This window comes from Cherax quadricarinatus, chromosome 17, assembly GCF_038502225.1.
Source record: "Cherax quadricarinatus isolate ZL_2023a chromosome 17, ASM3850222v1, whole genome shotgun sequence".
Lineage (NCBI taxonomy): Eukaryota > Metazoa > Arthropoda > Malacostraca > Decapoda > Parastacidae > Cherax > Cherax quadricarinatus.
In genome coordinates, this window is record NC_091308.1 from 31,132,352 (window position 1) to 31,143,546 (window position 11,195).

General features: G+C 46.0%; 1 protein-coding gene across 1 annotated transcript in view; it reads right to left on the bottom strand.

The window, feature by feature from the left end:
- The window catches only part of LOC128686284 (cytotoxic granule associated RNA binding protein TIA1), a gene marked incomplete in the record, with an annotated part of 1,123,904 nt that overhangs the window by 573,562 nt on the left and 539,147 nt on the right, over window positions 1-11,195 (bottom strand). Inside the window, 1 exon segment of the mRNA XM_070085945.1 lies at window positions 7,373-7,552. Coding sequence (XP_069942046.1) covers window positions 7,373-7,552 — 180 coding nt within the window.

Consider the following 11,195-nt stretch of genomic DNA (forward strand, 5'->3'; position numbering starts at 1 on the left):
TTTACAGTGAGCTGAGACACAACATTTACAGTGAGCTGAGACACAAACAACATTTACAGTGAGCTGAGACACAAACAACATTTACAGTGAGCTGAGACACAACATTTACAGTGAGCTGAGACACAAACAACATTTACAGTGAGCTGAGACACAAACAACATTTACAGTGAGCTGAGACACAAACAACATTCACAGTGAGCTGAGACACAAACAACATTCACAGTGAGCTGAGACACAAACAACATTCACAGTGAGCTGAGACACAAACAACATTCACAGTGAGCTGAGACACAAACAACATTCACAGTGAGCTGAGACACAAACAACATTCACAGTGAGCTGAGACTCAAAGAACATTCACAGCTCTGCAGTGAAAAATACCATACCAGTTCACATATTTACCAAGCAAAGAAAAAATTTTTCCCTTCCCAATAATTCCCCTCCCCAAGAACTCCCCTTCCTCATAATTTCCCTCCCCAATAACCCCCTCCTAAATAACCCCATCTCAATAACTCCCCTCTCTAATAATCCCCTGGCTAATAACCCCCCTCTCAAAAAACACCCTTCACAATAACCCCTCTCCGAAAACCCCCTCCCAGATAACTTTTTTCCCCAAGGTTAAAATTTTTTCCCACAAACACGAGGTAAGTCTTGAGTCAAAGAATCGCAAAAACACGATTGCAAACAAATCCCAGAGCCGGTGGGACTCGAACCCCTGGCAGGCAACTCCTTATATACTAGCCTCTCGGCATGATTATGAACCCTGATCTGCCAGTTTTACGACACGCCTTCCATGGGTTTCAACCCCATCCGTTCTATGATCTGAATCAGGTAAGTTAATAAAGAAATTATGTAAAACTTAAAAAACGCCTTGAAATGTTCCCGAGGTCACTAAAATTATCTAGGTAATTACTTAAAAGACAAGAAGGAAATGGCAGCTGCCCTGGGGTAAAAAAAACGAATTCCACAACATGGAGAGGAGTGCGTCTTAGCGGAGAGCAACCTTCACCCTCCTGTTGTCCTCTCAACGTTTTCTATATTGTCTCATGTTTATACCTTCATTACCACTTCTAAGATGTGCATACTCCACACAATGGTTACCATACTCCACACACTGGTCATCATACTCCACACACTGCTTACCATACTCCATACACTGGTTACCATACTCCACACACTGGTTACCATACTCCACACACTGGTCATCATACTCCATACACTGGTTACCATACTCATACACTGGTCATCATACTCCATACACTGGTTACCATACTCCACACACTGGTTACCATATTCCACACACTGGTTACCATACTCCACACACTGGTTACCATACTCCACACACTGGTCACCTTACTCCACACACTAGTTACCATACTCCACACACTGGTCATCATACTCCATGGTATAAACCTTGGTAATAAATACCGACAAGTTGGTTTAGAAAGACACGTAAGCAAACACTATAACATATTTATTAGAAAACGTTTCGGTCCTGGGACCTTGATCACTTCTAACATACAGAGGTAGAAAGACATTATATATATAGGCGGAGAGTGAGATGTGATGCACGTGACCTGAGGAATGTCATAAGAACATAAGAATGGAGGAACACTGTAGAAGGCCTGCTTGCCCATGCGAGGCAGGTCCTTATCAAAACAACCTCTACCTATGATGAAGACGGGTAGACGATGAAATCATGTGACTCCTGTGTTGTTGGGTTGGTGCTGCTTAAGTATCATGTATGCCAATGTTTTTGAAATTTTGTAGTTTCCAGTGTTGCGTTCTATAGTGTCGGTGACGGCGATTAGTGAGGCTTCTAGGCACCGTCGGCGTCTGAGGTCTGGTTCGGTGAGAACGAGTTGTGCCTCGTTCCAGTTCATCAAATGCCCCGTGGAGTCTCTGTGGAGGACACAGGCGTACCTTACATCGTCTCTGTTAGAGGCATTTCGATGTTCATTCAGGCGGACTGCAAGATCTCTGCCTGTCTCGCCTACATATTTCTTGGGACAGAACCCACAGGGGATAGTGTAGACGCCTGCTGTAGAAGTTAGAGGTGTGGGGCTGCGTTTCGTAGTGAGGTTTTTGATAGATGATGTGTTTATGGTGGAAACGTCGATGTTACTCATAGCAAGTGCCCGGCGAGTATTCGTGGCAACATCGCCACATGGGAGTACTATGAACTGTTTAGGGGACTGTTCCATGGGCAGTTTGTTGAGGATAGCTTGTGCCTTGAGTCTGCAATCTCGGATGAAGAAAGATGGGAACTGAAGACGTGTAAAGGCTTGTGTTATGTAAGTGCATTCTTCTTCTAGAAAACAAAGGCTGGAGATGCGAAGAGCTCTCAAGAAGAAGCCAATGAGGACTCCTCTCTTAGTGCGGGTGTCTTGGTGTGAATAAAAATGTATAAGATCGTCCTTGTTGGTAGGTTTTCTATACACTTTGAAGAGAAGTTTGTCACTGTCGGGAGATCTGCACAGTAGAACGTCGAGGAAAGGAAGTTTGCCATCATTTTCGAGTTCAAGTGTAAACTTTATTGATGGTTCAACTGCATTGATCTTGTTGAGAAGGGCCTGGATATTGAGACGTCTCGGATAGAAAACCAATATATCATCAACGTATCTTAGCCAGGTAACGGTGTTGGGAATGAGGGTGCTGAATTTCTCTGTCTCCAAGTTTTCCATGAAGAGGTTGGCAAGCACAGCACTGAGCGGGCTGCCCATTGCCATCCCAAAGCATTGTTTGTAACAGTTGTCCTGATACTTGAAGAAGTTGAAATTAACACAAAGTTCCACTAGATTGATGAAATCTAGAAGAGGTAAAGGGAGGTCGTGGTTTTCAGTGAGCCTCTGTCTCAGAATGTTGATTGCAGCGTCAGTAGGAACGTTGGTAAAGAGGGCTGTGACATCGAAGGAAGCCATGCTTTTGTTTTTGACGCTGCAATCAACATTCTTAGACAGAGGCTCACTGAAAACCACGACCTCCCTTTACCTCTTCTAGATTTCATCAATCTAGTGGAACTGTGTGTTAATTTCAACTTCTTCAAGTATCAGGACAACTGTTACAAACAATGCTTTGGGATGGCAATGGGCAGCCCGCTCAGTGCTGTGCTTGCCAACCTCTTATTGTATTATATTATATTGTATTATATTATATTGTATTATAATATGTATTACAAATGTGTAACCACTACTGTAGGGACCGAATGGGTTCCAGAATTGACGCCACGCGTCGCCTTCTGACCGAGCTGAAGTCGGACTATGGAGTATTTGAGCAAGTGAGTCAGCTCCTAGCTCTGACTCGGTACGGGTCCTCAACCCAGAGTTCTTAGCTCAATCTAGAACTTTAAACCAAGTCCATTGTCTTGCCTTTGCCACTAGTTTCCTAAGTCTGGTAATTCATCTCACTTAAAGATAACTATTTTGTCACCCCAGACCTTACTAAAAGCCATGAATGGTGGGATTAGTGGATTATCAATTCCTATTTTAACTACGCATGGAAATTATTGCATCATACTCTGTTAATAAGAATTTGAACGTAAGATTAGGTTCCTGGTTGCATAGTATTATTTTATTTATAATTGTAAATGGTTATTTTAATTCACTAATCAGGTACCAATAAAACTAAATGATTGGTAATAAATAAAATTAACTTAAAAACTGGAGAGATAATTATGCTCCTATTGTTACGGTGAAGATTAAGTCGTGACACCACACACTGGCCACCATACTTCACATACTAGCCACCATACTTCACATACTAGCCAAAATACTTCACATACTAGCCAAAATACTTCACATACTAGCCACCATACTTCACATACTAGCCACCATACTTCACATACTAGCCACCATACTTCACATACTAGCCACCATTGACACTTGTAAGACTTCCACGTTGCTTCAGCCTCGCCTTCATTGATGTTATAGCTAACACATTGTGACGATATATTAGTTGAAAGGACACAGGTGTAACTAATGTGACATTTTATTATGGCAACGTTTCGCTCTCTAGGAGTTTTGTCAAGCCGTTACAGACTAAACTCCTGGAGAGCGAAACGTTGCCACAATGTCACATTAGTTACACTTGTGTCCTTTTACCTAACATATTATGGGAAATTCTACCAATATTATTACAGAGAGGCTCGTAAACTCACTCCAGCATCCCAGGTTCTGGATATGATGTAGAGGGAGGACGACTCCATTGCTATCCTCACGTGAGATAAGCGGCTGTGAGATTTTCCTAATCTAATCCATGGAGCAGTGACTTGATAATGGTCCAAGGGTTTGATCTCCAGTGTGCTGGAGGTCCAGGGGTTTGATCACCAGTGTGCTGGAGGTCCAGGGGTTTGATTCCCAGTGTGCTGGAGGTCCAGGGGTTTGATCTCCAGTGTGCTGGAGGTCCAGGGGTTTGATCATCAGTGTGCTGGAGGTCCAGGGGTTTGATCATCAGTGTGCTGGAGGTCCAGGGGTTTGATTCCCAGTGTGCTGGAGGTCCAGGGGTTTGATCTCCAGTGTGCTGGAGGTCCAGGGGTTTGATCACCAATGTGCTGGAGGTTCAGGGGTTTGATCTCCAGTGTGCTGAAGGTCCAGGGGTTTGATTTCTAGGGTGCTGGAGGTCCAGGGGTTTGATTCCCAGTGTGCTGGAGGTCCAGGGGTTTGATCACCAGTGTGCTGGAGGTCCAGGGGTTTGATCTCCAGTGTGCTGGAGGTCCAAGGGTTTGATCTTCAATGTGCTGGAGGTCCAGCGGTTTGATCTCCAGTGTGCTGGAGGTCCAGGGATTTGATTTCCAGTGTGCTGGAGGTCCAGGGGTTTGATTCCCAGTGTGCTGGAGATCCAGGGGTTTGATCACCAGTGTGCTGGAGGTCCAGGGGTTTGATCTCCAGTGTGCTGGAGGTCCAGGGGTTTGATCACCAATGTGCTGGAGGTTCAGGGGTTTGATCTCCAGTGTGCTGAAGGTCCAGGGGTTTGATTTCTAGGGTGCTGGAGGTCCAGGGGTTTGATTCCCAGTGTGCTGGAGGTCCAGGGGTTTGATCACCAGTGTGCTGGAGGTCCAGGGGTTTGATCTCCAGTGTGCTGGAGGTCCAAGGGTTTGATCTTCAATGTGCTGGAGGTCCAGCGGTTTGATCTCCAGTGTGCTGGAGGTCCAGGGATTTGATTTCCAGTGTGATGGAGGTCCAGGGGTTTGATTCCCAGTGTGCTGGAGATCCAGGGGTTTGATTTCCAGGGTGCTGGAGATCCAGGGGTTTGATTTCCAGTGTGTTGGAGGTCCAGGTGTTTGATTTCCAGGGTGCTGGAGGTCCAGGGGTTTGATTTCCAGTGTGTTGGAGGTCCAGGGGTTTGATTTCCAGTGTGCTGGAGGTCCAGGGGTTTGATTTCCAGTGTGCTGGAGGTCCAGGGGGTTTGATTTCCAGTGTGCTGGAGGTCCAGGCGTTTGATTTCCAGTGTGCTGGACGTCCAGGGGTTTGATTTCCAGTGTGCTGGAGGTCCAGGGGTTTGATTTCCAGTGTACTAGAGGTCCAGGGTTTTGATTTCCGGTATGGTGGAGGTCCAGGGATTTGATTTCCGGTGTGCTGGAGGTCCAGGGGTTTGATTTCCGGTGTGCTAGAGGTCCAGGAGTTTGATTTCCGGTGTGCTGGAGGTTCAGGGGTTTGATTTCCAGTGTGCTGGAGGTCCAGGGGTTTGATTTCCAGTGTGTTGGAGGTCCAGGGGTTTGATTTCCAGTGTGTTGGAGGTCCAGGGGTTTGATTTCCAGTGTGCTGGGGGTCCAGGAGTTTAATTTCCAGTGTGCTGGAGGTCCAGGGGTTTGATTTCCAGTCTGCTGGAGGTCCAGGGGTTTGATTTCCAGTCTGCTGGAGGTCCAGGGGTTTGGTTTCCGGTGTGCTGGAGGTCCAGGGGTTTGGTTTCCGGTGTGCTGGAGGTCCAGGGGTTTGATTTCCGGTGTGCTGGAGGTCCAGGGGTTTGATTTCTGGTGTGCTGGAGGTCCAGCGATTTAATTTCCGGTGTGCTGGAGGTCCAGGGGTTTGATTTCCGGTGTGCTGGAGGTCCAGGAGTTTGATTTTCGGTGTGCTGGAGGTCCAGGGGGTTGATTTCCGGTGTGTTGGAGGTCCAGGGGTTTGATTTTCGGTGTGCTGGTTATTTGCGAATCGTTGAAGGAGGGGTCAGCAGCAACCTCTTGAGAGACACATCTCTGTATGTTTCCTGCCTCCCACCACAGTGGTGGAACCTGTAGATAAATGCTACTTAAGGAATCGTGGTGGTGGTGGTGATGACGGTGGTGGTGATGGTGATGACGTTGGTGGTGGTGATGACGTTGGTGGTGGTGATGGCGGTGGTGGTGGTGATGACGGTGGTGGTGACGGTGGTGATGATGGCGATGGTGGTGGTGGTGGTGGTGGTGGTGATGACGGTTTTGGTGGTGGTGATGACGGTGGTGGTGGTGTTGACGTTGGTGGTGACGACGTTGGTGGTGGTGATGACGGTGGTGATGGTGATGACGGTGGTGGTGGTAATGACGGGCAGGGGTACGGGAGCTGTGAAGGAAGGGCAGGAAAGATGGGATTCAACTGGAAGGTTGAGCGTAGCGAAGCATCATCCTCCTCGTAGCAGGAGTTGGCGAGGATGTGTAAACGGGTCCTCAAGGAAGTTTACCATGGCAAGGAGGGAGGGGGATAACTGATAAGGAAGGCCACAGTGTGGCCTGCTCGAACACTGACCTACGATATTACTCCACAAGTCCAGCACCGGAAGCTGGTAGCCGCTACTGCGCGGCCTACCGTTAAAAGCAAACTTACAGCATCTGCTGGACGTAAATAGTATCTGTGTACCGAAAGTTTAAAAAATATGTATCTCCGTGTGCCCTCAAACCTGGTCTCGCCGTCTCCCCGACAATAGAACCCACAGTGCTAAACAGGTCATCTCGTGACACACACATGTCGGATTTTTTTCAAGACGGTTAGACTAAAAACACTGTTGAGCCTGAGCTGTTAGCCAGAAGTCATCTGTCGTGACCATCAACACGGACCAGGGACATCACTGAACTGCCGTGACCCTCATCACGGACCAGGGACACCACAGAACTGTCGTGACCCTCAACACGGACCAGGGACACCACTGAACTGTCGTGACCCCCATCACTAACCAGGGACACCTCTGAACTGGTAATTTAATGAAGTCCCATGTCACGTATTGTTTTAACCTGACGAATGCAAGAAGAACATGCATAAGCTTGGGGGGTTCAAGGGAAGGACTCTCCCCTAATTTGACTATCCACCCCACGGTGTCGAGTAATGGGGGTGTTTGCTGAAGGCTGTGTCAATTGTGGGGATGGGTGTCAGATAAGGATCATGGGGGTTACTGGGTTTAAAGGTACCTGTGGGGTTGTGGGGGTGCCCCGGAGAAGGTAGGGTTGACGTAGGGGTCTGGCCGTAACAGGCTGCCACATGGTGTGGGTAGGTTGTTCCACAACAGGCTTGCACAGCCGGGTGAAAATGCTCATTGCAAGCGGAGTGAGCATTCTGATATATCTGGCTGTGTGTTGTGCACGGGTGACCTGGCGATGGAGAGAGGAAAGGAGAGGTGTTGTAATATTAGCACAGCTCCGGGACCCCAAGGTCACTCTGTGCTCTAGGCAATGTAAATAGTTAACATTTACACACACACACACACACACTTTACACACATACAAATACACACACACACACACTTTACACACATACAAATACACACACACACACACACACACACACACACACACACAGGCACACACATACGCACACACGCGCGCACACACACACACACACACACACACACACACACACACACACACACACACACACACACACACACACACACTTTCCTTCCTCTCATCCTTCTGCCCTGTACACTCCTCTCTCCTTCCCATACACATACTCTCTACCATCCCATCCCCCACCACCCTTTCTCCTTCATTCCCCATTTTACTTCCCCTTCCTCTCCCCGTCTCCCCTCCTTTCTCTGCCCAATTAAAAATCATTCACACAAACATACATCCAGGAATGCAAGAAATATTTATATAATGTTAAAATATCGAATAGGTGGAAAGAAAAAGGAAATACCCAGTTAATGTAAGATTGTTACTGGCGCCCCAGTAACTATAAATGGAGAATAAGCAAAGAACACAAGCCGTGGGCGGGTGATTAATGTATGTTAGCGGCACACTGTAAGCTGCACAAAGAGGGGGCACAGCTCCCCCGCCCACACGGAGGCGCCCATGGAAGAGGCGTCAATGATCAATCCAAATATCTTCAGATAATCAATTTGTAATGATAGTTGTTGTGAAGAGAGGTGGAAGACCCAGGTCCTGCCTGCCTAACTTCTTGTTTCTTTCTACTGCTCATCCGACTATCGTACTTAAAGAACCTAACCCGTTTTTGAACTGACACAGCTACGAATGTCAATTACAGAGAATGTCTGATACAACAACCTTCGTTACTGATACTGTGCTGCAGAGGGGAAGGGGAGGTGGAAGTCATGATCCTGGAACTACTGTTAAGTATGGTTAGCATCTGCTGGTTCATTCACCGGGAGCCCAGCGTCACCCGGACACAAACAGAATCCTGCCTCTCTTTGTGCTTGGAGTGGAAGTGTCAACATCTACCGGAATTTTTATAGCGTACTGGGCCAAGGCCGGTAGCGCACTCTGGAGTCAGATTTATTTCTGAAAATGGTGGCACTATGGTCAGCGATCATGAGAACAGTGACGACAGCAAGGATTTCACCGATGAACCCTGAGTATAACAAGGACCTCGCCAATGAACCCTGGAGGAGGCTAACTTGGAGTTCGTCACTGAACTTGGAGGCTAGCATGGAGTTCGCCAATGATTCTGGAGGCTAGCATGGAGGGCACCAATGAACCCAGAGAAGAATAGCTCGGAGGTCGCTATCAAACCTGACCTCTGATGGCAGGCGGTTACTACAAGTCTCTAGCAAGGATTCACTGCCGAATCAACGCCCTTATGGCTTTTCGTTGATATTAGCGAGGCAGCGAACGCCGAGCAGTGCTCGAGAAAGAGGTTCTTAAGAGTACTTCTGGTGCAGAAGGATTTACAAGAGGAGTAGGGATGGTGGCAGACAGGTTGGAAGGAAAATGTTTGAAGGTTCACAACTGGGTTCTGAGGTGGTGTCTCATTCTTCGTCGGGAAATAGGGGAGCGTTTCCTCAAGCGGATCTTTCTTAGAGAGTAAGATCAGTACTCACGAAATTGCAATAACACAACTGTAAACAAACACGGAAAGGACGGCTTTTTGAACCCATGGCGAGTGAGTTCTAAGCTCACAGGCCAGTACGTTAACCGCTAGGCCAGGTAACACTAGCCCGTGAACTTTAGTAGTCACATGCCATGGGTTCGAACTCCTACGTTCAGCGATGAAGCAGACGTTGGCGTCGCAGTACTGGGTGAATAACCAGTAAATAAACAACAGTAGATTTACCAGTGCCTTGTACCCGTGAACCAACACCGGTACACGTTAGAGGACATGCCATTTCTGATACCTCGATCACATCATCTTAAACCCATTTTCGGTGTCAGTGTTAAGGTTTATGGTAAAACCATGTGCGTACCCGTTGTTAATTATTCTCTGGTTTACCGGTGCTAACTCTCATACCTCGTTTAGTGACTAAAGGATTACTTCTCCGTGTAGGCAGGTTTGTCAGGAAACAGGACAAGTGTTTCCTGACGCGGGCCTCATATGATGACCTACAGCTGGAGCTCTTGGTCATCTGACCAAGGACTTCCGCTGGCTTACCCGTCCACCGCTTTAAAAGTCATGGAGATGTCCTCTCTAAGAGCAATGTGTGTAAATATTATGCAGAGAATTCGAAGTGTGGAAATTAGGAGAAGGTGTGGAGTTAAAAGTATTAGTCAGAGGGCTGAAGAAGGGTTGTTGAGGTGGTTTGGTCATTTAGAGAGAATGGATCAAAGTAGAATGACATGGAGAGCGTATAAATCTGTAGGGGAAGGAAGGCGGGGTAGGGGTCGCCCTCGAAAAGGTTGGAGGGAGGGGGTAAAGGTTGTTTTGTGGGCGAGGGGCTTGAGCTTCCAGCAAGCGTGAATGAGCGTGTTAGATAGGAGTGAATGGAGACGAATGGTTATTGGGACTTGACGAGCTGTTGGAGTGTGAGCAGGGTAATAGTGAAGGGATTCAGGGAAACCGGTTATTTTTATATAGCCGGACTTGAGTTCTGGAAATGGGAAGAACAATGCCTGCACTTTAAAGGAGGGATTTGGGATACTAGCAGTTTGGAGCGATGTGTAATAGGACGGTATATATATAATTGGGGCCCTGATATATTCTATATGGAGTTTAATATAATGTTTCAGGGCACCTTTTATATTTTATCTTTATATATGCTTCTAAAATGTTGTATCTGAGCACCTCTGCAAAAACAGTGATTATGTATGAGTGAGGTGAAAGTGTTGAATGATAATGAAAGTATTTTCGTTTTGGAGATTTTCTTTCTTTTTGGGTCACCTGCCTCGGTGGGAGACGGCCGACTTGTTGAATATATATATATATATATATATATATATATATATATATATATATATGTCGTGCCGAATATGTAAAACTGGTCAGTTAGCAAGAACTCGTTTAAAATTAAGTCCTTACTAAAATTTTCTCTTATACGTTTAAAGATATATTTTTTTCATTAATGTTAATGTAAAAATTTATAATTTTGCACCAAAAGAATCTTAGAAAACTTACCTAACCTTATTATAACAAGAACAATTTATTATAGCCTAACCCAACTGAATATATTTTAGATTTGTTTACAATAATTTAATACTAAATAAATACAGTGAAATATATTTTTTTCGTTAGTTTCACAATGATTTTGGCGAAATTATTGCATACACAAATTTTCGCTGGTCCTATATGGCAAGATGAGCGTTGCTATTTAAGCCAAGATCGCAAGTTCTGCCTATTCGGCACGACATATATATATAAGAAAATGAGGATAAATAAGTATACAAGATATGATGTAGGGCGTAATGACAGTAGTTTGTTGGATTATGTATTGGTAGATAAAAGACTGTTGAGTAGACTTCAGGATGTACATGTTTATAGAGGAGCCACAGATATATCAGATCACTTTTTAGTTGTAGCCACAGTGAGAGTAAACGGTAGATGGGATACAAGGAGAACAGAAGCATC